The following is a 23,329-nucleotide window of genomic DNA, read 5'->3' as shown; positions in this document are numbered from 1 at the left end:
AATGCAAAAACAAATATATATCCAAAAAGATTAATATTGGCCCAAATACATACCCGTGCAATTTTGTACGGGTTTAAAACTAGTTTTTTGTGTCTATCGAAAAGACTGTCCTTTTTACACTTAAGCCTTTATAATTTTCATTTGTTGTTGGATCGTCTTTACGAGTAAGGAGGACGGTCCTCCAGAGTTATGACAAACTGACAAAACTCCAAATCCTTGGGTCTTTTTGCCAAAATAGCCGTTTAACTCAAACTATTTTCCAAAATAACCATTCTATAAATTTAATTACCAATATGAGTATATGACCATCTAACTTATAAAGTTGTCATAAAAAAAAAGCTAAACAATTTTTTTCTTTTCAAATTTATTTATATTCCCTAAAAATAATACAAATATATAAAAATTACGAAAAAATTCTAAAAAACTGAAAAACAGTAATATTTCAATATTATTTTCGGAAAATTATCCATGAATCTACTTTTAATTTTTGAATGAAAGCCTATGATTTTTTCTTTTTAGTTTCACAAGAACATGTAAATATACTTTCATAAACTATTGTTTACAAAAAAATAAGAAAATGCATTTATAAAAAAAACATGCAATTTTCTTTCTAATTGCCAAAACACTATCATGATAAACTTAAATAATTTTTTAAATTAAATTTGCATACTATGGTTAGTTACTTAGTTATAGTCATATTACTATGTTATATGGTTATTTTGGTAAATATAATGGACGTATGGTCATTATGGTAAATAGTTTAGACCAAATGGTTATTTTGGCAAAAGACCCCAAATCCTTACTAAAGATTAATTGTTTTTTTCTTTTTAAAATCATGAATAGTTGACTGAGTAATGCAACCACTCTCATGCACCTTTGTCTAGTCAAACCAAAAAATGCGAAAAGTGGGCCCTACTAAACTCTTTCAACTTTCCCCTCTTTCAATTTCATCATCTCCAAATTCATTCTTCAATTCCCAGTTCCCAATTCCAAATTCCCAATTCAATTCAAACCATTAGGTCAACAATGGCGGAAATTCCATTTCCAATTCAATCATAAACCCTAATTTCCCCAAATCAATCGAATTTCATTATCATCATCATCATCATCATCAATCAACGATGGAGCAAGATTGGATTGAAGAAGAAAAGTTGGTAGAAGAAGAGAATAAAAAGTCGATTGAATTACGAGCTGTTGAATCGTTAGGTTTAGGGTTTGATTTAACATCTGATTTTAGATTAAAGTTTGCTAAAAGAGAGAGACTTGTTGTTTTGAATGAATCAATTAAGAAAGATATTGTTTTTCCTGGTAATGTTTCGATTCCCGGAGTTTCGGCTGATGTTCGTTGTGATAAAGGTGAACAATTGAGGTTTAAATCCGATGTTCTTCAGTTTAATCAGGTATAATTTCTTTATTTAAGACGGTTGTACGCGTGAAATGGATCTAAAGCAATCGATATATAGTTGCTGGTGATACTAGAAAATTGATTGTAGACTCGTTCTTTCGGAAATTAATTTCAGTTCGATTCAGCTTAGTTCAGTTCAGCTCCGTTTGAGTTCATAAGAACGGGGCAATAGTGTTACTAGTATTGTGTGTTGATGTGGGAAATTGGTTATATTATATTATATTGTTATGTTCTGTCAGGCGATGATATGGGAGCACATGTATCTGTCTCCGACTCAATCATTTGTTTACTTTTGATTAAAATACCTGTTACAACAACAACAACATTACCCCAGTGCCTCAATGGCTCCCGCAAATTGCAGGGTAAGAGGGGTCGGATGTACGCAGCCTTACCCTTGTGTTAGCAACACAAAGAGGCTGTTTCCGAATGACCCAAGATGAAAATTGCGTCGAGAACTGCATCGAAGGACCGCCACTTTACAAAAGAAAGAAGCGCAGCCACTTTAGTGAGCCATTTTGATTTATTCCATTAAAATACCTATTACAAAGAATAAAAAAGGTAAACAAATGATTGGGACGGAAGGAGTATAATTCTTGGAGCAATTTCAGCTGAAAAGAACGGGGCATTAATGTAACTAGTACTGTGTGTTTATGTGGTAAATTGGTGATATAGTTATATTCCGTCAGGTGATGATATCGACACATATATTATTAGATACAACTACAATTCTCGGACAATTTTGTATTTTGGAAAAGTAGGAAAGAGTTATGCTTTTAAAACATGAAGGTAAGACGGCTTCCATCCAACTCCCCCTGCCCTTGCAATTTGCTGAGTCTTTGAGGTATCGAGGGTGAGGTGGTTATTTTCTACCTTTTGATGTCATTAAATCATACGGAGTATATATTAATGCCGAGGAAATGATCATCTTGGAAGGATTAAATTGAGTTTTTAGGTTTTGTAGCTGAGATATTCTAACTAGCAAGCTTATAGATGATTAGTGAAAGGGGATAACTTTGAAGAGCGAGCGAGCAATGGTGTACTTATAGCACTGATTCACTGTTTTAGTAGTGGCAGGCTCGAAAATGTGTACACTGCAGTGTAGTGTGGAACTGAGATAATTTTGTTAGAGGAGTTTAAGTTCTGTGGGTGTTTTTCTTTACTTATGAAAATCGTGTCTGGTGTGGAGTGATATGTCTCAAATGAATGTGGTTAAATAGGTGTATTACGCATTTGAACTCCTTCTGTTTGGTTTTACCTTTGATGCGGAAAACATTGAAAGTGGATTATTGTTGTTACGAGTTGCTTTTTACAAATGTTTTGGTGTACGGGTCATTGCTAAGCATGAATCAATTTTTCATGGTCGAACGGTTATGTTGTAATGTATTATGTGAAGTTGAGACTTGAGAGTAATATATTTCTACGATTGCAGATGTCGGAGCTGCTGAATCAGAAAAATTCAGTGCAAGGAAAAGTTCCTTCTGGCTATTTCAATGCTATTTTTAATTTCAGTGGATCCTGGTTAAATGATGTTGCTGATAACAAACATCTTGCTTTCGATGGTTACTTTGTTGCTTTGTACCATTTGCACTTGATGACATCCGCCCTTATCCTTCATGACAAAGTAAAGAAGTCTGTTCCTTCGCACTGGGATCCTGCCTCATTATCAAGGTAGCAGTTATCATTATTAACCTGATTTGTAGTTAGCTCGTGAAACATATTATACTCCGTTCATTTCGATTTACAACGTTTTTCTTTTGTGACCTTCGAACCAATATCCATCCACTCACACACTGTATTTATTTGACATATTGGGTGTGTTTGGATTAAGGGATTTGGAGGGAAAGGGAGGTGAGGGAATTGGAAGGATGAGAAATCCATTGTTTGGTTAGCAAGATGAAGGTAGAGGGATTTGGAGGAGAGGGAAATTGGATCCCTCCATTTCCCTCCTACAAGGCAAATTATTTCCCCACCAACATAGGCAAGATTTGGAGGGAAAATCATCTCCTCCATTCTCCTTTCCCTCCCCTCCCCTTCCTTTCTCTTCCCTCCTTCCCCCTCCCCTTCCTTTCCCTCCTTTTTTTCTATCCAAACAAGGCCATATACTCTTCCTACTTAATTCTTTCTTAAAACTTGTGGCATATGTGTTGTGAATAGGTAGAATTCAAATTTTGAAATATATAGTTGACACAACACAAGTAGGAATTATTTGGAGGTTGATATTTGACGTATGATGACTGAGCCACTGACCTCTATTAGAACTCGTTAGGTTAAGGCCTAAGGTAACCTTAGCATTTCCGTAGAACATGTCCATCGGGAAACACATCTTGTTTGATCTGCTGATGGTGCTGATTTTGTAGGTTACATGATAATTATTTTCTTCTTTGTTTCTAGGAGGGTATATAGGGCTTGATTAATGTTGTTTTTTCTGCAATGTCGGGTTGCTGATCTCACTTGTTAGGCAGGTTCATCCAGACGTATGGCACACACATAATTGTAGGCTTGGCTGTTGGAGGTCAAGACTTAATTTGCGTTAGACAAGCACCCTCTTCAGATATTCCTCCTTCTGAACTCAGGGCACATTTGGAAGATCTTGGGGATGCCTTGTTTTCAGATGGAAAAGAGCAACCATTGCAGCGTAAAGCTTGGGATGGTAAAAAAATGGTAGAACGACTCCATGAAACAGTTTTTCATATTTATTATATGTTTCTAATTCAATCTTGTTTTTAACCTTTCTTTTTATTTTTCATATAGGTTCCCGAGGTCTTCACTCGTGTTTTGCAATCAAAAGTTATGCAACTGGCCAGTGTTGTAGAGACGTCTAACAAAGAAGTGAGTGTGTAACAAAAGAAAAACTATTGAGCTATTGGCTTACATTTAATAGCTTTGATAAATCTTTTGCTGATACTGTTCGTAATTTGAATCAGGGACTTTCTGTCATACGGTCAAAAAGAGGGGGAAATGTGTATCTGCATAGTCACTCCCAATGGCTGCAGACAGTCGCCAGCAATCCTGATGCAATTCTTTTCAAGTTTGTTCCCATTACTTCTCTCCTTGCTGGGATCCCAGGCAGCGGCTATCTTAGCCATGCAATTAATTTGTATTTGAGATGTAAGTATTCAATCTACAACTCAAAATTCACGGATGTGTTATACCTGCGTTTGTACTTATTCTTCGTGATGGCTGATGACGTTACCGGTTGCTTATGAATAAAGCTTTAATGTATTCTTGTTTGTTTCAGATAAACCTGCTCCAGAAGATCTGCAATACTTTCTAGAATTCCAGGTTCCGAGACAGTGGGCACCGATGTATAATGAGCTACCTCTACAGCATCAAAGATTGACATCCTCTTCATCTTCCCTTCAGTTTAGCTTAATGGGTCCCAAGATTCATGTTAATTCTTCAAAGGTAACTTTTGCACTTGTGTGTCTCTATACTTGGCATTTGGCATATAATGTTTTCAGAGCATTCAGTACTGTGATCTAAGGTTTTGGCATTATACATGCAAGGGACTCGAGTTTCTTATATATCATATATACACGTCTACTGTCTACCATATTTTGGGCAGTATGAAGAAATCCAAAGCCTCCACTACTTCTTTTTATCATGGATTCGTGACTGTCTACCACTCTTTAAGCACTGGCAACCACATTCACCTCTTTTATTCTCCCTAACCTTGATTTTGGGTACGGGCTAGTTCAGGTTTGGGTCCGTATCCGGTTTGTTTCTGGTTCAGTAGTTACATATTTACACGTGAAGCAATCCATTTAATTTCGGGTTGTGGGTAGTTTTGTACTCCTTTGGAATTGCCCTATTTGCTTTTGCACAAATATCAAGGAAGACAAGTGGTAAGGGTACATGAGGGATGATTGGTGCTAATTAATTTGGAGGGTCGTAGAATTTGTGTTGCTTTTAATTCAAATTGTAAGGCTAGAAGAGCCATTTTAGATCCAAATTTCCGCTTGTTTAGAAATTGGACAATTCCATTGGATAGGGCAAAAAAAAGAATATAGGGCAATTCCAAAAAATAATTGGGAGCATCAAATTAGTCATTTCTTGGAATGTTGGGTTGGGTTGTAATTCATGCCGAGTTAGTTTAGGTTTGAGTTTACTTTAGTTCTTCCAAGTTCGTGTCATGTTAGTTTTGCCCGCCCGATTTAAAATTTTATAACCCCCTCTCCTCTTTACATCTCCATGGTTTCAGGTCTCGAGCTCTCTGAAACCTATTGTAGGTCTACGCCTATACTTGGAAGGAAAACACTGCAATCAACTTGCCATCCATGCACAACATCTAACAACCCTTCCAAATTCTATGACATTTTCACCCCAAAACGACTCTTCAGGCAATCCCTCCAGGTGGCGAGGTTCCGATGAATTTGATCCCGAAGATCAATTCCTAGAACACATCAGATGGAAGAGGTTTTCAAAAGTCTGCACATCTATAGTTAAGCATGATGAAGACTGGTTGACAGGGAAGACGGATGGTGTTTTCATAGTCACCGGGGCCCAACTTATTGCAAAGGGGAGGTGGCCAAAGACGGTCCTTCACCTTCGGTTACTCTTCAGCTATCTACCAAATTGTTCAATTAGAAGGACGGAATGGGCGGCTACTCCTCAAACATCACACAAATCAAGCATTTTAATGACATTGAGCACAACATTCACGTTTACTCAGAAAGCAAGCCGGAGTCCACCTAAGAAACAGCCCGCTGTACTGAATTCAGGCGTATACCCGAACGGCCCCCCTGTACCAATCAACTGTGGAAAGCTGCTTAAATACATCGATACTTCTGAGGTGCTGCGGGGACCACATGACGCTCCTGGTCACTGGTTAGTCACCGCTGCCAGGCTTGTACTGGAAGGAGGTAAATTAGGTTTACATGTAAAGTTTGCTCTGATTGATTATACAAATGATATGTGAAGTTTGATGTATATTTTTCTTGAGTTTGTGTTTATTCAATGTATTTTGTATAATTTAAAAGCATTTTTGAAGAAAATATTAATCTTAATATCATCTGTAAATAGCAACTTATCTTGTAATTACATCGTTACGCGTATGATGTTATAAGAGGAAAAAAGACGGATGAATGGAATACAAGGCATTTTAACACTAATCTTCGTCTCCAAATTAACCCAAATTAATCTATTAGCCTTCGTAACACTAGGTTTTATCTCAGTTTTTTTTTCTCATTTTCCAAAATTTCCGAGGGATTCTGAAACCTCGGAAATTTGGAATTGCAAGCTGGAGGAAGGAGTATGGTCCAACTAAGGAGTATTATAGTTTAGACAAAAGGCCCATTTTAGTAACACTTTTGGCATTTTGATGCTGACGGAGTTCGAACACAGGTTATGACTTATGAGTAACACCTCTCACGACTTTATCAACTAAGTTAATTGATATCTGCTTAAAATTACTATAAATATATGAGTAAGTATTTATAGTATACGGTTCAGTTCCAGTTTGTTGCCGTAAGACAACAACATTCGAGTAAGGAGTATAGACGTAAGGTGGATTACTCCCACCACTGAAGCCGAGTGGTTCAAGCTAATGTTAATTTGAAGAAAAGATCTTCAATATCTGTGGTGCATTCATTTTTTGTTTGCAGGTACACTGAGAATGCTGCAGTGTCTAAAAAGGCTAAGAGAAAGGAGGCTCACCTGTTCTAGTTCGATGACCATTATCATCCTCCCCTCAAGAAATAATATAATTCTCACAACTCTTTAATTAAGGAATGTTTATATGATAACTTGCCTCAATTGGTCTTAGTCGGCAGCACAATGAATCAATGATGAAAAGGTTTATTTTGAAAGAAAATTTGATTACTTTCGTACTTTTGTTCCCTTGATTCTATATACTGTACTCCATAGTAGACAACATAAAGGTTGTAAAAAAGCTACATTCAACGGTTTTAGTACACCGTTGGAGTAATTTATTGTATAAGAGTCTATTTCATACCTCATTTTCACGATGATAAAGCCAATCAAAAGGCTCAATTTTTGCATTAATAAATGACTACTAGTTCTAATCGTGGAATGTGAGAATAATGGTCTCCATTGTCCTCATTTCATATTCTTAATTAAGTCCCCGCAATATTAGATCTTCAATCTTTTGATTCGTCCTATGACTTTGATATCATGTTAGAAAACTAAATGAATCAAAATCTTGAGACGATGGTAAGTGGTAACCCAAATCAACGATCTTTTACCTTAACATAGTGTTATCAAATACTCAATTGCAAATCTATACGATATACAAGTTTTAAAAAATAATGAAATTTTTTTGTGTATTTTGTCCCCAATGGATTACTAGTTTTTAGGACCGAGGAGAATTGTTCGTGGATCCACCGTTGCGAATATTTAGCTGTTATGCATTATGCTCACTTGAACAATTTTAAACGTTATATATAAAAAAGTGGATTACGAGTTTTCTTAGATAAATATTTAGTTAGTTAGTGGGATATTCTCTCGTGTACCCTTTAGCTTTTTCATTTTCTATTAGTTAGTGGGATATTCTCTCGTGTACCCCTTAGCTTTTTCATTTTCTATGATATACCCTTCTTTTCATGCAAAAAAACTTTGACCGTCAATAACTCTTGGCTACAAGTTCAGAATACGATAAAACTTTTTTTCCAAATTGACTGTCTTTAAGAGGTCTTCCGTTTGAAAAAAAATTCACCGACGTCTCAACTTGTAGTCGGGAATTATGGTCGGTCAAAGTTTATTCGTTAAAAAATGTTTGACCAACCATAACTACCGGCTACGAGTTCAAAAAGGGGTGAATTTTTTTTTCAAATTGAAGGCCTTGACGAGATAATTGGTTTGAAAAAAAAAAATTACCGTTTTCTGAACTCGTAACAGAGAATTATTGTCGGTCAAAGTTTTTTTTGCAAAAAACGAGGGTACACCATAGAAAACGAAAAAGTTCGGGGGTACACGAAAGAATATCCTAATCGAGCCAAGGAGTGACAGTGTGACATTCCTGGATGATCAATGTTTGACATCTAACTAATCACATTTCCCATAACTTCCTCTAAAAAAATAAAATAAAAGCTATGATTATTTGCGGTAATTAGACTATATATCTGATTTTATAACTGGGTGTGTTGCTTCTGAGTTTTATATTAAAATTTTTGAGTTTTGTTTTAAAGATTATGAGTTTTAGCATAAAGTTTTTGAGATCGTCCACAAACATTAAGTTCCAAAAATTACAATATAACTCAAAAACATTACAACCTCAGTTAAATTTTAGTTTTGACATCAAAAAACTAAAATGTAACGTATAAACTTTAAAAAAACTAAAAAAAAAAAAAACACTCAAAAGAAAATAAAAAAAAATACACATAAACATAGTAACACATATTAGGTCTATTATATTACCTCAAATGTATGTTCCTTTTTTTCGATTATTTGTCATGGGAACATTAAATAAAAGCATGATTATTAGTGATGTTCCACAAATGTAGAAATGATGGTACAAATAATTAGCACATTTTTGCTTTTTAATCTTTCTCCATGTCAAAGTAGTAAGTGTGGTGTTCAAGTACAATTGCCATCATCATCCCAAACTGTCCCATATTAATTAGTTCAAGTTCAACAAACACTTAAACTCTACTCTATATTTAAGAAGACGTTTACGTAATTAGAATGTGAAAGGAACTTTCTATTATTTATGGCTCAAACCGTCCAAATTTGAGCATGGATGCATATTTGGTACTCCTCATCAATTAATTTTTGAGTATAAAGCAATTTTACCCTTTTTATTAATGTCAAAATGATTGTTTTTACAAGGAGTTTATGATCTTTTTTAGAAATAGATATTGTAGAAATGTTACCAAATAACTCTAAACTCAATTGAAAAAGGTCAAATGATTCTTTTTACAAGGAGTTTATGACCTTTTTCAGAAATAGATATTGTAGAAATGTTACCAAAAAATTCAAACTCAATTTCAAACCTACTCTTATGTACATTTGATTCTTGAATAACCTGATTCGACACTTGAATTTGACCCGACAAAACCCGAATTCTGTTAAACCTGAAAATAATCCTACCCGAATCGACCCGATCAGAAACAGAGTCGGTTGACTCATTTGTCAGGTCTACTCTTATGTAGAACCCAAATACTTGCAAGAAACGACATCTCGTTACCCACAATAAACTTATTGTAAAACCGTTCCTTATAAAACTTTAATGGAGTATTTGGGTGAGCAACAATTCAAAACCAAGCTAGACTAGACCGAAGAGCGAAAATGAAAATTTGGTAGACCGAAGACTACACCGGAAAGTTTCGATTTGGATCGACCGCGGGCTCGGTTCGATCTTAGACCTAAATGGGCTGAATTTTTCAATATTACTTGTACGTTAATTTAATCTTTAAAACATCACATCTGATCCATTCAGTCCGGACCTAAATTAACCAGTCTTCAACCAGATTGAACTATATCAAAGTCCGAAATTTCAAAAAATAAGGAACGAGAACCGGGCCTAAATAAATTGGGTCCTTAAACCATAACAAATAATTCCAATCCGGGCCTAAATTTACTCACCTCTAAAAATATTTACTCCCTTTTTTGACCGTTTTTTCAACAAAAAATCTCACCCATCATCATTAAAGCACACAATCCCAATTGATTCCATTAAAGTTCCATGTATCACCAAATTGCAACTTTGATCACATAGTAACAAATCACTCATTAAAGGCATAAAATCCCATTAAAGTTAATACCACCAATTCCTCCTTGTATACTTCAACACAATTTAATTTCATCATGATGTTAAGTGTATCACAATTTTCAATATTTTCTTTGAATCATCAAAAATTAACAACATTTTTATCAAATTCACAATACATAAAAAGTTATAAAATCCCCAAATTTTCTTCAAATTGTTATTTTAATTTTCTTAGAACAATTTAATAAAAAAAAATGTCATTTTTCCAAAACAACAAAAAACCCAAAAAAAATTCAATTTTTAATAAGCATGAACATAAGAATTCATGGTGTATAATCACTACAACTTTCTTACTATTATCCCTTTCATTCTTTTCCTTCCATTACTTCTCATCCTACAAGAATAAAATTACTCGAAATATCGACTTTTCGAGAATCAGTCCGAAAAATGTAAGCATTCCTGCAGAGAAAGATCCTTGTTCAGGCAGGTACATTTACATGTACGATCTTCCTGCAAAGTTCAACAAAGACATTGTAAAAAATTGTCGAGCAATCGCTGAATGGTTCGATTACTGCCCGTATGTCGAAAATGAAGGGTTCGGTCCACATTTCAATGACACTTCGGACAATTCAGAGACGGTAACAACGAAGGAAAGTTGGTTCGAGACTAACCAGTTTATGTTATCGATGATTTTTCATCACAGAATGAAGAAATACAAATGTTTGACTAGAAACTCGACTCTGGCTACCGCGATTTACGCACCATTTTATCCAGGATTAGAGGTAAGGAGGTATCTCGACAAGACTAACTTGTCGTTGAGAGACGAGGGAGGTGTCGCTTTCGCGTCTTGGATAAGGAGACGTCCCGAGTGGAGACGGTTTAATGGGTGGGACCATTTTTTCGTGTCAGGACGGATTAGTTGGGATTTTCGAAGATTAAGTTATACTAATTCGAGTTGGGGTAGTAAGCTTTTGGACTTACCCGAGTCTAAGAATATGACGATGTTAACAATTGAGACGAGTCCTTACGCGAATAATGACTTCGCCCTTCCGTATCCCACCTATTTCCATCCCTCGAAAGATAGCGAGGTGTTTGAGTGGCAAAAGCGAGTGAAGAACTCAAATAGACGATATCTTTTTGCATTTGGAGGCGCGCCTAGGCCTAATATGACTGGATCAATTCGCGAGGAATTGATCCGTCAATGTCAGAATGCGACAAGAAATCGGTGTAATCTTGTTAATTGTAAGCCGGGTGATGAGATGTGTACAAATCCTGCACATTTTATCGAAATGTATATGAAGACGGATTTCTGTCTGCAGCCACCAGGGGATTCATCGACAAGACGGTCAACTTTTGACTCGATTTTAGCCGGGTGTATCCCGGTTTACTTCCACCCTAGTTCTGCTTACATACAATACATATGGTATTTTCCAAAGAATTATACAAAGTATTCGGTCTTTATTCCGTCTAAAGGGATTGAAAACAGGACGGTTAGTGTCGAGGAAATACTGTCAAAGTACTCAAAACACGATATTTCAGAAATGCGAAAAGAGGTGATAAGGCTAATCCCGAAAGTCATATATGCTCGGAATAAATTAGAGACGATTGAAGACGCGTTTGATATAGCCGTCAAGAGAATTCTTGACAGGATCGGTAATTCTACGAGACTGGTTAAAGAAGGGAAGGTTCCGTATAGCGAGTTCCCTGCGTATGCTAGCTGGAAGTATTACATGACTGGTGATGTTGGAAAGCATGAATGGGATTCTTACTTTTGATTGTGTAAACATTTCTTACTTATTTCTCAGTTATCAATTTTGGCTTCGCAATTACGAAGAAATTTTTCTGAATCCGCTACTGCTTGAAATCCTTTTTTAGAGGCGTTTGAATTATACACTTGATTTTACATCAGTCCAGTTCATTTCATTCCGTACGTTTAAGTGAGTATTTTTAATCAAACGTATGAAAATGAAATGAATCGAGAAAGTACTATATTACACACAACACAAACAAACAACCGAAAGATTTTACAACTTACAACCGTACAAAAAAAAAAAAAAAAAAAAAAAAAAAAAAAAAAAAAAAAAAAAAAAAAAAAAACGACATTGTTTATTTTGGAAGGAAAACGCTTAAAGTCCGTCTTTACCACAGCCTTGCATTTATTCAGATTTCCAAGAGGACAAAGGTGGAGTTTCCGATTCATTCCAAGTACTGATAGTACCTCCATACCTATCACCGTGCACAGCATCGTCAGAGGCAAGGGATTCGAGTTCAGCTATTTCTTCGGCTGTTAGCTTCACTGATAATGCTCCAATGTTCTGGTTCAGGTTTTCGACTTTGGTGGTCCCGGGAATAGGACAAACATCGTCCCCTTGGTGATGCACCCATGCTAACGCTAGTTGCGCTGGGGTGCATCCCTTTTGGGCTGCTATATCACTAACTCGCTCAAATATGAGTTTGTTTTTCTCCATGTTTTCCTGCTGAAACCTTGGCAGTACCTGGCGGAAGTCGTCCTTCGACAAGTTCTCTGCTATCTTTGGTCCGGAACAGAGGAAGCCTCTTCCTAAAGGACTATAGGCCACAATTCCAATGCCGAGCTCTCTGCAGGTCGGAATGATATCTTCCTCCACATCTCGTGTCCATAAGGACCATTCCAACTGCACTGCTGTTATAGGGTGAACTGCATGTGCTCTTCGAATAGTCGAAGCTGATGCTTCAGACAGACCAATGTACTTGATTTTCCCCTCTTCAACCAGTTTCTTAAGTTCCTTCATCTGAATTAACATTTTAAATCAAATGAAATAAAATTAGTAGATGGAATAGAGTCAAATCACTCTACCATGTACAAATTCTTGTTTAAGACTGTTAAATAATAACTTGCCTAGTTACTCATTTTTAATAAGGTTAACCGTTAGACCTGACAAAAAGCAACCAGGCCCGACCGACCCGACCCGAAAAGGCTGATCAGAGACCTCGAAGTTGACTCGAACTACATCATCCGAAAACCCGAATTGACCCGAGCTTTCTTGATCGGTAACTAACCCGACCCGAAACTACCAAACCCGAAAATGACTTGAGAGAATATAACTCTAATTGAAACGAAAAGACTTGAAATGACTATTCATTGACTCGAAAATGACCCGACTCGAAACAACCAGGCCCGCTTGGCCCGAAATAGACCCGACCAACAAACCCGAAATAGACCCGCCCTGACCCGAAATCAATGAAAGACCCGAACTAACCCGACCCGAATTGGCCTGACCTGAACCTGACCCGCTGACCCGTTTTGCCAGGTAAGCGAGTTTTTGTTGATTGGAAAATAATTAGTCGTACTGTCTTAGACTCTTAGGGGAGACTACTGGTAAATCATTTGATCATTGAATTTAGTAAGAGATGGAGCAATAAAGCGGAAGGACAAACCGTGATTTCAACCGGGACATTAGTATCAATTCGGTGTTGATAATAGAGATCAATGTAATCAACATCAAGCCTCTTCAAGCTTCCTTCACAGGAAGATCTCACGTATTGTGGATCGCCCCTGATTGACATATTTCCGTCCTCGTAAACCACGCCGAATTTTGTAGCCAACTGAACTTTTTCTCTCCATCCTCCTCTCAGTGCCTGTTCATTTCAATGACCAACATGGCAAAAAATCACGGTACTAGTAGACTCTCACATATAATGACTTCAGTATAGTTTATGCACCTCAGTGATATAAATAATCCAGTTACATACGAGTAAGTTTTCATAAGGTCATGGTGTGAGACGATCTTATTTATTTGCAGAAAGTCTTGTGACGGGTCATGTAGTAGTCACATGGGTAGATAAGACAACAATTAAAGTACATAGGGAATTACAAATGATTTGTCTTATTAAGCCATGTGGGTTTTACTTGACCCGTCACAAGCTTGTGACGGATATCGGCCGTCACAAATGAGAATTTGCGATTTATTTGATACTCGGTCCCGTCTAGTTTTGTACTTTTATTTTAGACACAAAAACCAAAGAATTAAGAGACAAATGCTTTAACAAATAAAAATGTTATGGTGCAATCCTTTTGGGGGACAAGAACAAGAGTAAATTAATGAGGGACTAACACAAAGCGGACAATATCGTATTAGACGTTGCCGCAGCAGAGGCCCAACAAAGAGGTATATCAACACTCCGCACTATAAAAAATTGTAAAAATAAAATAAAAAGTACTCTGTAACACACAAATGCAATGAGAACTTCATTGACATGTACATAAAATAGAAACGTAAAGAAATGACTGAGTCGCCCTAATAAGAAAAACATACTCCATCCTATTCATTTTAACTCTCCCATTTCCTTTTTGAGCAAGGATCCTCTCCATTTCGAGTAAAAATCCTCTCCATTTCCTAAAAAGAAATGGAGAGTCCATTTCCTATCAACGGACGAGATTGTATTCTATTAACATCGAACGGTTCACGATTTATGCATAGAAATAAAGGATTAATAGAGTATGGAGAGGATAATATTATTAAATGGGTTTGTGAGAGGAAATGGAGAGAAAAGAAATGGAGAGGATCCCAATTGCTCCATTTCCTTCTCTCCATTTCTTGTCCATTTCCTCTCACATTCATATATTATATTATTATTCCTCATTTATCTCATCAATTACTTGCACCATTAGATCGTTCTAAAATATGATCCGGACCGTTCAAAGGAAATGGAAGGAAATGGAGAGGAGAAGAAATGGAGAGGATGTGTGTTGTTCCTTTTTCATCTATTCATATAACTCCCCCCCTTTTCTTATTTAGTAAAGTTTTATACTTATTTTAATCGCCTTACCCACAACAATACCCACAATACTCATACTTTATCTTATTTTAATCACCTTACCCCACAACAATACTTATTTTAATCATCTTACCCCACAATAATACCTTCCTCTCTCCAATTACCTTACACCACCACAATACTTTACAATAAAATAATCCTCCCCTTAATTTGCGTGCCCTTTTAAAAGGGGAGAGTTAAAATGAATAGGAGGGAGTACATAATTCCCAACTTCAACCACTATCCAAAAACCTCCAAAACACTAAGCTCAAAAAGTCAAAACTACTACCAAGTACCAACAAAACCAAAAACTACAAGATAGGGGTAAGATGTATGGGACCTTAAACAGTGGTGGAGCCAGGATTTGAGGTTAGCGGGGGACGAACAAATAATGCTAGAAGACAAACTCGAAAAAAAATCGAAAATTTTAACTAAAACTTGCAAGATTTTCATTTTACAGCGGGGACGAGCGTCCCTGATAGCCCCCTAAATCCGCCACTGACCTTACGCATATGGTAGCAATACAAAGAGGTAGTTTCCGCATTCATATTTAAACATAATACAACCAAATACCAAAAAAAAAAGTATATACCTTTCCAATTAAGATCTCATTAGTATGAGGTCCATAAACATCAGAAGTATCAAGAAAGGTAACACCAGAATTAACAGCATGATGAATAAGTTCAATCATATCTTCATCGGGTTTAGGTGGGCCATAGAAAGCAGACATGCCCATGCATCCTAAACCTTGAGCTGATACTTCAAGCCCATTTGAGCCCAACTTAATCCTTTTTACACTTGTTGCCATTATGGACGTAATATAATACTCCTTACGTCTCGATTAATCAATAGTTATCTACTACTTTTGTCACATAGTCACGTAGACGATGGAAGTATATAAGCAACACTTTAATTTTGGTAAATAGTAGTTTATGGTGTTTTAGTGGAGTTGTTAGTGATGTTGTTGAGTGTATTTAAAGAGTGTTTAAGAATCGGTGGAAGATAGTGTTGTATTTATAGGGGGTACGTGGATGTACTTGATAGGAGTAGTTTATGTTGGGGTAGCATAGTGTGTAGTACGTAAGTGGTGATGTAACAATGTCCATTTTTTTTGTTTGGGATTATCTTCGTTTCTCGTTCATTTCATGCCTGGTTTTTGGACTAAACTGAATTAAATTGAACTGAATTTAATGGAGTTGAACTAAACTGAATTGAACTAAACTTAATAGACCTGAACTTATCTGAACTGAATTAAACTGAAATAATAATAAAAATATTGTAATAATAATAATCTAATATCAAAAAAATAAAATAGTAATAATAATAATAATAATAATAATAATAATAATAAAATATAAATATAAATGATAACATTATTAATAATAATATAATATAATAATTATTGCATATAGTAAGAATTTGCTTCCTCTTTTGGTTTCTTAAATACAACCTAAGGGCTGTAATAATAATAACTAGTTATGTGACACGTGCAATGCATGGCTTTTATCAAGACGCTTCCTTTAAACTTTGTTCTGATGCGAAAATTTAATTATGGGGAAGGAAAGAGAAGACCAATTTTTTTTCAACTATAAATAAAAGATTTTAAGATAAAATATAAAATGGTTGACACATGTTGTGAAATAATCCATGTTGTGATAAGATTTAAAATAGAGAAGAATTTAGTTTGAGAAGTGGGTAGTTAATACAGAGTATAATCCTTCTTAAAACTTATTCATGCATATGTTTGTTCAAAGTGGGTTGCGAAGTCGAAATGTACTTTTTTGTTAGTAAGTCGACGTGTACTTAATGTGATGACATTATAAACAAAGAAGGAACACATAGTTTTATTTACGTGGAAATTCTTATGTTAATGACAAAGTATGCAAACTTAAATTCAATTTCGTGAACTATCTTGTGAATTTGAGTTGTATTACAGTTATAATTTACATAACATTCTAAACATGATGATGTAACTTGTTGTTTCAAGTCATATGCATAATCATTTTTCATTGTATTTAATTACTTTGTAGGGTAACAACCGAATATTCTACATCATGTTTCAAACCAAACAATTGTTGTGACTAAACACATACTACAAATCTACCGGAATCTTGAAATAGGATGAATTTGTCTTAGCAATGTAAATCAAACTACTTAATGAATGCACAACATCTTCTATATTGGCTTGTTCAATTACATAATCTATACGTACTACCTGCACGTCAACAAAAAAATACATGTAAGCAAATTAATCACCTTATAAGCAAATTAAAAATACTAATCACGTGATTTAGAGATTAGCAAGGAAGAAACCAGAGTTGGTTATTTGATTTCATAACTATGAAGTTGAACTTTTTTATTTTACGCAAAACTTAAATATTAATTTTGTAAATTTGTAGCTTTATACTATGAAAACTATGAACAATTAGGAGAAATCAACATGCAAACAAACTAAAAAGTTTAAACTTTAGTAGCAATGTAGCGCCTTTGATATCCAAAATTTATATGAAATTGAACCATTGATTTTCAAAACACAATAAAACGGAGGCGGATGGAATGTTTGTCTTCAATGTACATTTCACATGACCCATGGAGAATTAAGGATGAGTGATATAAAATGTGTTTGACTTTAGAGAGTTACAATATTGATTTTGTATTTGCTTGGTTCTCTTATTTCTCTATAAGGAGGTTTTTATACAAACTCAGTGAGCAACTGAAAAGTCACCACTAATACACTTAATTATGCAAATTCATTATATCATATTTTCACTAATAAACTTAATTATGATAATTCATTGTGTCATAACTTATACATACGAACTCATAGTCTCTTACTATTTCTAATGAAATGCAAAGAAAAATAACATAAATGTGGCACTTAAAATTCCTTAACATGACACACGTCAAATAATAAACTACTCATCTTGCCTTTTTATTATATTGTATAGATACTAATAGTTAAGTCATTTATCATACTAAACTTCGAAAAAATAATTAATTTGGAATAAATTTTAAAGGATAATTAAATAATAAAAGTGGAATGGAGAAGGTCTCATTTAAATTCAACATGAACACAAAATTATAAATATAATTATTTTAGTTTTACTTACTAAATATATTTCTAAACAATGCAATTTGTTTATTTTTTTATTATTATTTTTTTTTTTACAAAACCTTATCCTTTACGTGAAATAATTTCATGAACTAAATACATGGTATTACTACCCTTTTAAAATTCTATTATTAGTGTTTAATTTACTTAAGTATTTACAGAATTTATTTGTAAATTACTTAAATTAAATAAATATTTTCTTTTCCATATATTTTATATTTTCCAAAACCTTATCCTTTACGTGAAATAATTTCATGAACTAAATACACGGTATTACTATCCTTTTAAAATTCTATTATTAGTGTTTAATTTCAATTAAGTATTTACAGAATTTGTTTGTAAATTACTTAAATTAAATAAATATTTTCTTTTCCATATATTTTATATTTTCCTAAGAAAATATTTTATATGATCTTTAATACTCATTTGTCGATTAATTAGTTCTGTAAAACATCTTCTATATACAACAAAGTTATAGTAACAACAATAGTGAATTAGTGCCTTTAAAAAAAAGTAGTAAATTAGTGACAATACAATTTTTTTTGTTTTTTCAACTTCATTTATTCTTCTTCGTTCTTAATTTCTTATGTATTCAGTTTTTTTTTTATTTCGAATACATATAATACTACTTCATATGAAATATCTTGAAATTATTAATTTATAGTTAATGCATATTTTTTTATTATATTTTTGTTTGAGTTAATTAAGTTTAAAGCTAATGGAATATGGATGGATTTTTAAAAGAAATAAGTGAATTAAATTAATGCAATATAATAATAAATTAATAATCTATGTCATATTAGTTTGCCAAGTCACATTGTTATTGTGTACGTGGCTTTTTTTCATCCCATGTGGCATTGTCTACGTGGCATTTTTAGGCTAGGCTTTTAATAATGTTTTATAGATAATGATGATGATAATAATAACAATAAGAATAATAATAATAATAATAACAATAATAACAATAACAATAATAATAATAATAATAATAATAATAATATTTCATGTAAACTTTTATTTTTATTTTAATGAAAGCTGCGCGCATCCTTTTATTAAAATAATAATAATAATAATAATAATAATAATAATAATAATAATAATAATAATAATAATAATAATAATAATAATAACAACAATAACAATAAGAATAATAATAATAATAATAACAATAACAATAACAATAACAATAATAATAATAATAATAAATAAATAAATAAATAAACAACAACAACAACAACTACTACTGTTGTTGTTGTTGTTGTTGTTGTTGTTGTTGTTGTTGTTGTTGTTGTTGTTGTTGTTGTTGTTGTTATTGTATCTTAGTTACTACAAAGTAGGGTTGAGCAAAAAATATCCGATCCGATTTTTTTCCAAATCTGATACGAAATTCGAATAAAAAAATCGGTATATTTCAATACAATTACATCCCGAAAAGTTTCGATGATATCTTGTTCAACCATTTTTAAAAGATTGTTCAGCTGGATGCATCAAATAATGATATAGGCCTGGTCTAAAGCAATAACATAGCTTCTTTAATTTCCATTTCTAAACCTATTTGACTGCAAATTAATCAAATAATCAAGATAGTTATCAATTTCAAATTTTGTTGAAAAAGACGGTTTGATGGCACCTTGGTGAAGTCCATAAATTGGAGATTGATTGCGGCAATGTACTGCGAGAAGATGTATGATACTATGATTTTGTCTTTTGATGATCGAAAATGCTTGATTTAATTAAGAGAACGAAAATGATATAAAAAATTACACTTCTATCCTTCTTCAATTGGCCTAAAATGAAAATTGATTCTAAGTTTTATTTAATTTTTTATTAAATTTAATTAGCGTATTACCGAAAGTCGGTAATACCTGGTGTCGGCGTGTCGTCGGAACACTTCCCGTTGAAAAACACACAAGACATAAATACATTTTCAATACAAAACAGTTGCCCCGTATGAACTACGAAATATATACTTAAAATCCCTTTTTCTAGAGGCGTTTGAATAATTACACCCGATTTTACCGTACTCCGTAATATTAGCGAAATAAAATCACCTTCCATAAGTATTCGAGACTCAAGCGGGAGACGTCCAGCTCTAGCTATAATAGTCAGCTTAATTTTATTTATATAACTCAACATTCACTCACATTGTTTCCTTACATCATAAGTACACTGGTACATTTGTCCTCCCTGACGCCATCCGTTTAGTTCATTTCATACGTTTGTTCAGCATATGTGAGGATTTCTAATTAAACGTATCAAAATGAAATGAATTGAGAGTACCATATCACATAGCATAAACGGACAACCAAAAGATGTTACAACTTAGAAGAAAAAAAAAAAAAAAAAAAAAAAAAAAAACTACGCCGCAAAGCCCGGGCATTTATTCCGATTTCCAAGAAGACAAAGGAGGAGTGTCTGATTCCTTCCAAGTATAGAAATTACTTGCATACCTATCACCATGCACAGCGTCGTCCGAAGCAAGGCCTTCGAGTTTGGCCATTTCTTCGGCCGTTAGCTTTACTGACAATGCTCCAATGTTCTGGTTCAGGTTTTCGACTTTGGTGGTACCAGGAATAGGACACACATCGTCCCCTTGGTGATGCACCCATGCTAACGCTAGTTGCGCTGGGGTGCATCCTTTTTTCGCTGCTATCTCATTAACTCGCTCAAATATCAGTTTGTTTTTCTCCATGTTTTCCTGCTGAAACCTTGGCAATTGCTGTAGGATATCAAATAAACATATTAGTTAGCACGGAATCAATACAACACACATCCGATGTTATACCATAGGCGGTAGCGCAACTAGCGGCATTGAGGCACCAGAGGCATTTTACCGAATAAACTTTGACCGACCATAATTCCCGACTACGAGTTGAGACATCGGTGAAATTTTTTTTCAAACTGAAGATCTCTTAAAGACGGTCAATTTGAAAAAAAAAAAGTATATCGTTTTCTGAATTAGTAGCCAAGAGTTACTGGCGGTCAAAGTATTTTTGCAAGAAAAAAGGGGTATATCATAGAAAAGGAAAAAACTTGAGAGGTAAACGAGAGAATATCCCAAATGAAGTTGTAAACAAAGTTTCAGACCTGGCGGAAGTCGTCCTTCGACAAGTTCTCCACTATCTTTGGCCCGGAAGAGAGGAAGCCTCTTCCTAAAGGACTATAGGCCACAATTCCAATGCCGAGCTCCCTGCAGGTCGGAATGATATCTTCCTCCACATCTCGTGTCCATAAGGACCATTCCAACTGCACTGCTGTTATAGGATGAACTGCATGTGCTCTTCGGATAGTCGAAGCTGATGCTTCAGACAGACCAATGTACTTGATTTTACCCTCTTCAACCAGTTTTTTAAGTTCCCTCATCTGAATTAACATTTAAAATCAAATTATATAAATTTAGTTGATGAATAGAGTGAAATAGCATAACCCATGTCGTGAATAAATGAGTATCACTCCTCAAAACTTTACTGGCTAGCTTAGCTGACATATGCAATATATTGTGATTACGGCTGAGAAAAAATGTACAGTGGTAATCCCATGTTTTTTTATTTTCTATATGGTTACCTCATTTTCACCAAAAACGCCTTTGACTGGCCATAACTCACAACCATGAGTTCTGAAAGCGACGATTTTTTTTTCAAATCAAAGATATCATACACGCAGTCAAAATGAAAAAAAAAATGTCGCATTCGAAACTCGCTACAAAGAGGTACGGTCAGTCAAAGTTTAAAGTTTGACTGGCCGTAATTCTTGCCACGAGTTCAAAAATTGAAATCCAAATCAAAGATCTCGTAAAGTTGATCAATTTGAAAAAAAAAAAAACTGCCGATTTCAGAAGTTTTGATCATGAGTTATGCCCGAGTCAAATGTTTTTTTTGTTAAAAATAAGGTTATTATGTAGAAAATAAAAAAATAGGGGTTAGCACGTAAGAATATCCCTAAAATAAATTACATACCGTGATTTCAACGGGGACATTAGTATCAATTCGGTGCTGATAATAGAGATCAATGTAATCAACATCAAGCCTCTTCAAACTTCCCTCACAGGCAGCTCTCACGTATTCGGGATCACCTCTAATTGAGTAATTTCCGTCCTCGAAAACCGCACCAAATTTTGTAGCCAAATGCACTTTTTCTCTCCATCCTCCCTTCAGTGCCTGCTCATTTCAATTACCAACATACATAAACATGAGTATAATGTAATATCATACACATTCAACATATAAATAAAATCATACACGTTGAAAATATCGTACCTTCCCAATTAAGATCTCATTAGTATGAGGTCCATAAATATCAGAAGTATCAAGAAAGGTAACACCAGAATCAACAGCATGATGAATAAGTTCAATCATGTCTTCATCGGGCTTAGGTGGGCCATAGGCAGCAGACATGCCCATGCATCCTAAACCTTGAACTGATACTTCAAGCCCATCTGAGCCCAACTTAATTCTTCTTACACTAGTTGCCATTAGTATTAAATTAGCCGCGGGCAGTACAATATCGAGAATAGGGTTATTCGAACCTGTAACCTATTCTTTCGTTTAATATTATTGTTTTGTGGGTTAAAGAATCCGTGGAAGATGTTTTGTGTTTATAGAATTATTATAGGGTAACCCGGTTGTATTTTATAGGAGTTGTTTACGTTGACTGTTGAGGTAGCGTGGTGCATCATGCATGTGTAGTAACGTAACTACGTAAGTGGTGATGCACAGAGTAATGGATTAAGGTTCATCTTTGTCGGCTCAGCTAGCCTCGTCTTAATATTAAAACGGGCTAGATGTTATCTCATATGGGTATATAAGACAATTTTTTTTTTTTGATTTTCATATGCATTTTACTTTATCTTACTCATCCACATGGCTTTTTACCCTAAAACGGATATCAACGTAGTTGTTTATGTTGACTGTTTACTTGTTGAGGTATCTTGTGACTTGTGTAATGGATTAAGGTTCATCTTTGTCGGCTCAGCTACTGCCTAGTAGTTTTCCTTAGGATATTCGTCTTAATATTAAATAGGTATTATTTACAGTATCTCATATGTACATACTTGAGTACTTAACCCATTATAAACCCAAGATGAATATCCCGTCCTAAATGAGAATTTGTCTTTTCGGCTGGATCACATCATTTCTCGTTCATTTTTCATAATGTTTTAATTTAATATATTATTTCTTGTTCGAATAGTACGGAGTATCCATTAGTCCTGTTGAGTCCTCCGCAACAGGCTTATAGAAGTAGGTACATGAAACCGGCCATAAGCAAGTGATCGAGGTTCCATCCTAAAACCAATTGGTGATAGGAGGAGTAGCCCACTAAGGCTCCGTTTGGCAAAACTACCTGAAAAGGT

General features: G+C 34.6%; 4 protein-coding genes across 4 annotated transcripts; 2 read left to right on the top strand and 2 right to left on the bottom strand.

The window, feature by feature from the left end:
* Positions 1-835: 835 nt before the first annotated feature.
* On the top strand, positions 836-6,516 carry LOC141642084 (MACPF domain-containing protein At1g14780-like). Its single transcript, XM_074450769.1, has 7 exons — positions 836-1,400; positions 2,835-3,073; positions 3,868-4,066; positions 4,157-4,234; positions 4,330-4,513; positions 4,644-4,810; positions 5,607-6,516. The coding sequence occupies exons 1-7, from the start codon at positions 1,122-1,124 to the stop codon at positions 6,321-6,323; spliced, it is 1,863 nt and encodes a 620-aa protein (XP_074306870.1). The 5' UTR covers positions 836-1,121; the 3' UTR covers positions 6,324-6,516.
* A 3,074-nt stretch (positions 6,517-9,590) lies between these two features.
* On the top strand, positions 9,591-11,845 carry LOC141627730 (putative xyloglucan galactosyltransferase GT12). Its single transcript, XM_074440955.1, has 2 exons — positions 9,591-9,603; positions 10,536-11,845. The coding sequence occupies exons 1-2, from the start codon at positions 9,591-9,593 to the stop codon at positions 11,843-11,845; spliced, it is 1,323 nt and encodes a 440-aa protein (XP_074297056.1).
* Positions 11,846-11,925: 80 nt separating this feature from the next.
* Positions 11,926-15,889, bottom strand: LOC141642082 (putative aldo-keto reductase 2). The gene is made up of 3 exons (XM_074450767.1): positions 15,460-15,889; positions 13,488-13,688; positions 11,926-12,841 (listed from the first exon to the last, which is right to left on the bottom strand). Exons 1-3 carry the CDS (start codon positions 15,673-15,675, stop codon positions 12,227-12,229), a joined length of 1,032 nt encoding a protein of 343 aa, XP_074306868.1. The 5' UTR covers positions 15,676-15,889; the 3' UTR covers positions 11,926-12,226.
* Positions 15,890-20,359: 4,470 nt separating this feature from the next.
* Positions 20,360-22,551, bottom strand: LOC141642083 (putative aldo-keto reductase 2). The gene is made up of 4 exons (XM_074450768.1): positions 22,236-22,551; positions 21,936-22,136; positions 21,067-21,342; positions 20,360-20,698 (listed from the first exon to the last, which is right to left on the bottom strand). The coding sequence occupies exons 1-4, from the start codon at positions 22,449-22,451 to the stop codon at positions 20,360-20,362; spliced, it is 1,032 nt and encodes a 343-aa protein (XP_074306869.1). The 5' UTR covers positions 22,452-22,551.
* Positions 22,552-23,329: the final 778 nt, after the last annotated feature.

Source organism: Silene latifolia, chromosome 2 (assembly GCF_048544455.1).
Source record: "Silene latifolia isolate original U9 population chromosome 2, ASM4854445v1, whole genome shotgun sequence".
In the NCBI taxonomy this organism is placed as follows: Eukaryota; Viridiplantae; Streptophyta; class Magnoliopsida; order Caryophyllales; family Caryophyllaceae; genus Silene; species Silene latifolia.
This window is presented reverse-complemented; position numbering and strand designations above follow the sequence as displayed.

Bases quoted from the DNA above. Each gene is read 5' to 3' on its own strand.
- LOC141642082 (XM_074450767.1), bottom strand. From the start codon at position 15,675: ATGGCAACAAGTGTAAAAAGGATTAAGTTGGGCTCAAATGGGCTTGAA. The intron at 13,689-15,459 runs GTATATACTTTT...TGAAATGAACAG, and splicing joins ATGAGATCTTAATTGGAAAG to GCACTGAGAGGAGGATGGAG. The intron at 12,842-13,487 runs GTTTGTCCTTCC...ATGTTAATTCAG, and splicing joins ATGTCCCGGTTGAAATCACG to ATGAAGGAACTTAAGAAACT.
- LOC141642083 (XM_074450768.1), bottom strand. From the start codon at position 22,451: ATGGCAACTAGTGTAAGAAGAATTAAGTTGGGCTCAGATGGGCTTGAA. The intron at 21,343-21,935 runs GTATGTAATTTA...ATGTTAATTCAG, and splicing joins ATGTCCCCGTTGAAATCACG to ATGAGGGAACTTAAAAAACT. The intron at 20,699-21,066 runs GTCTGAAACTTT...GATATCCTACAG, and splicing joins CGAAGGACGACTTCCGCCAG to CAATTGCCAAGGTTTCAGCA.
- LOC141642084 (XM_074450769.1), top strand. From the start codon at position 1,122: ATGGAGCAAGATTGGATTGAAGAAGAAAAGTTGGTAGAAGAAGAGAAT. The intron at 3,074-3,867 runs GTAGCAGTTATC...CTTGTTAGGCAG, and splicing joins GATCCTGCCTCATTATCAAG to GTTCATCCAGACGTATGGCA. The intron at 4,514-4,643 runs GTAAGTATTCAA...TGTTTGTTTCAG, and splicing joins AATTAATTTGTATTTGAGAT to ATAAACCTGCTCCAGAAGAT.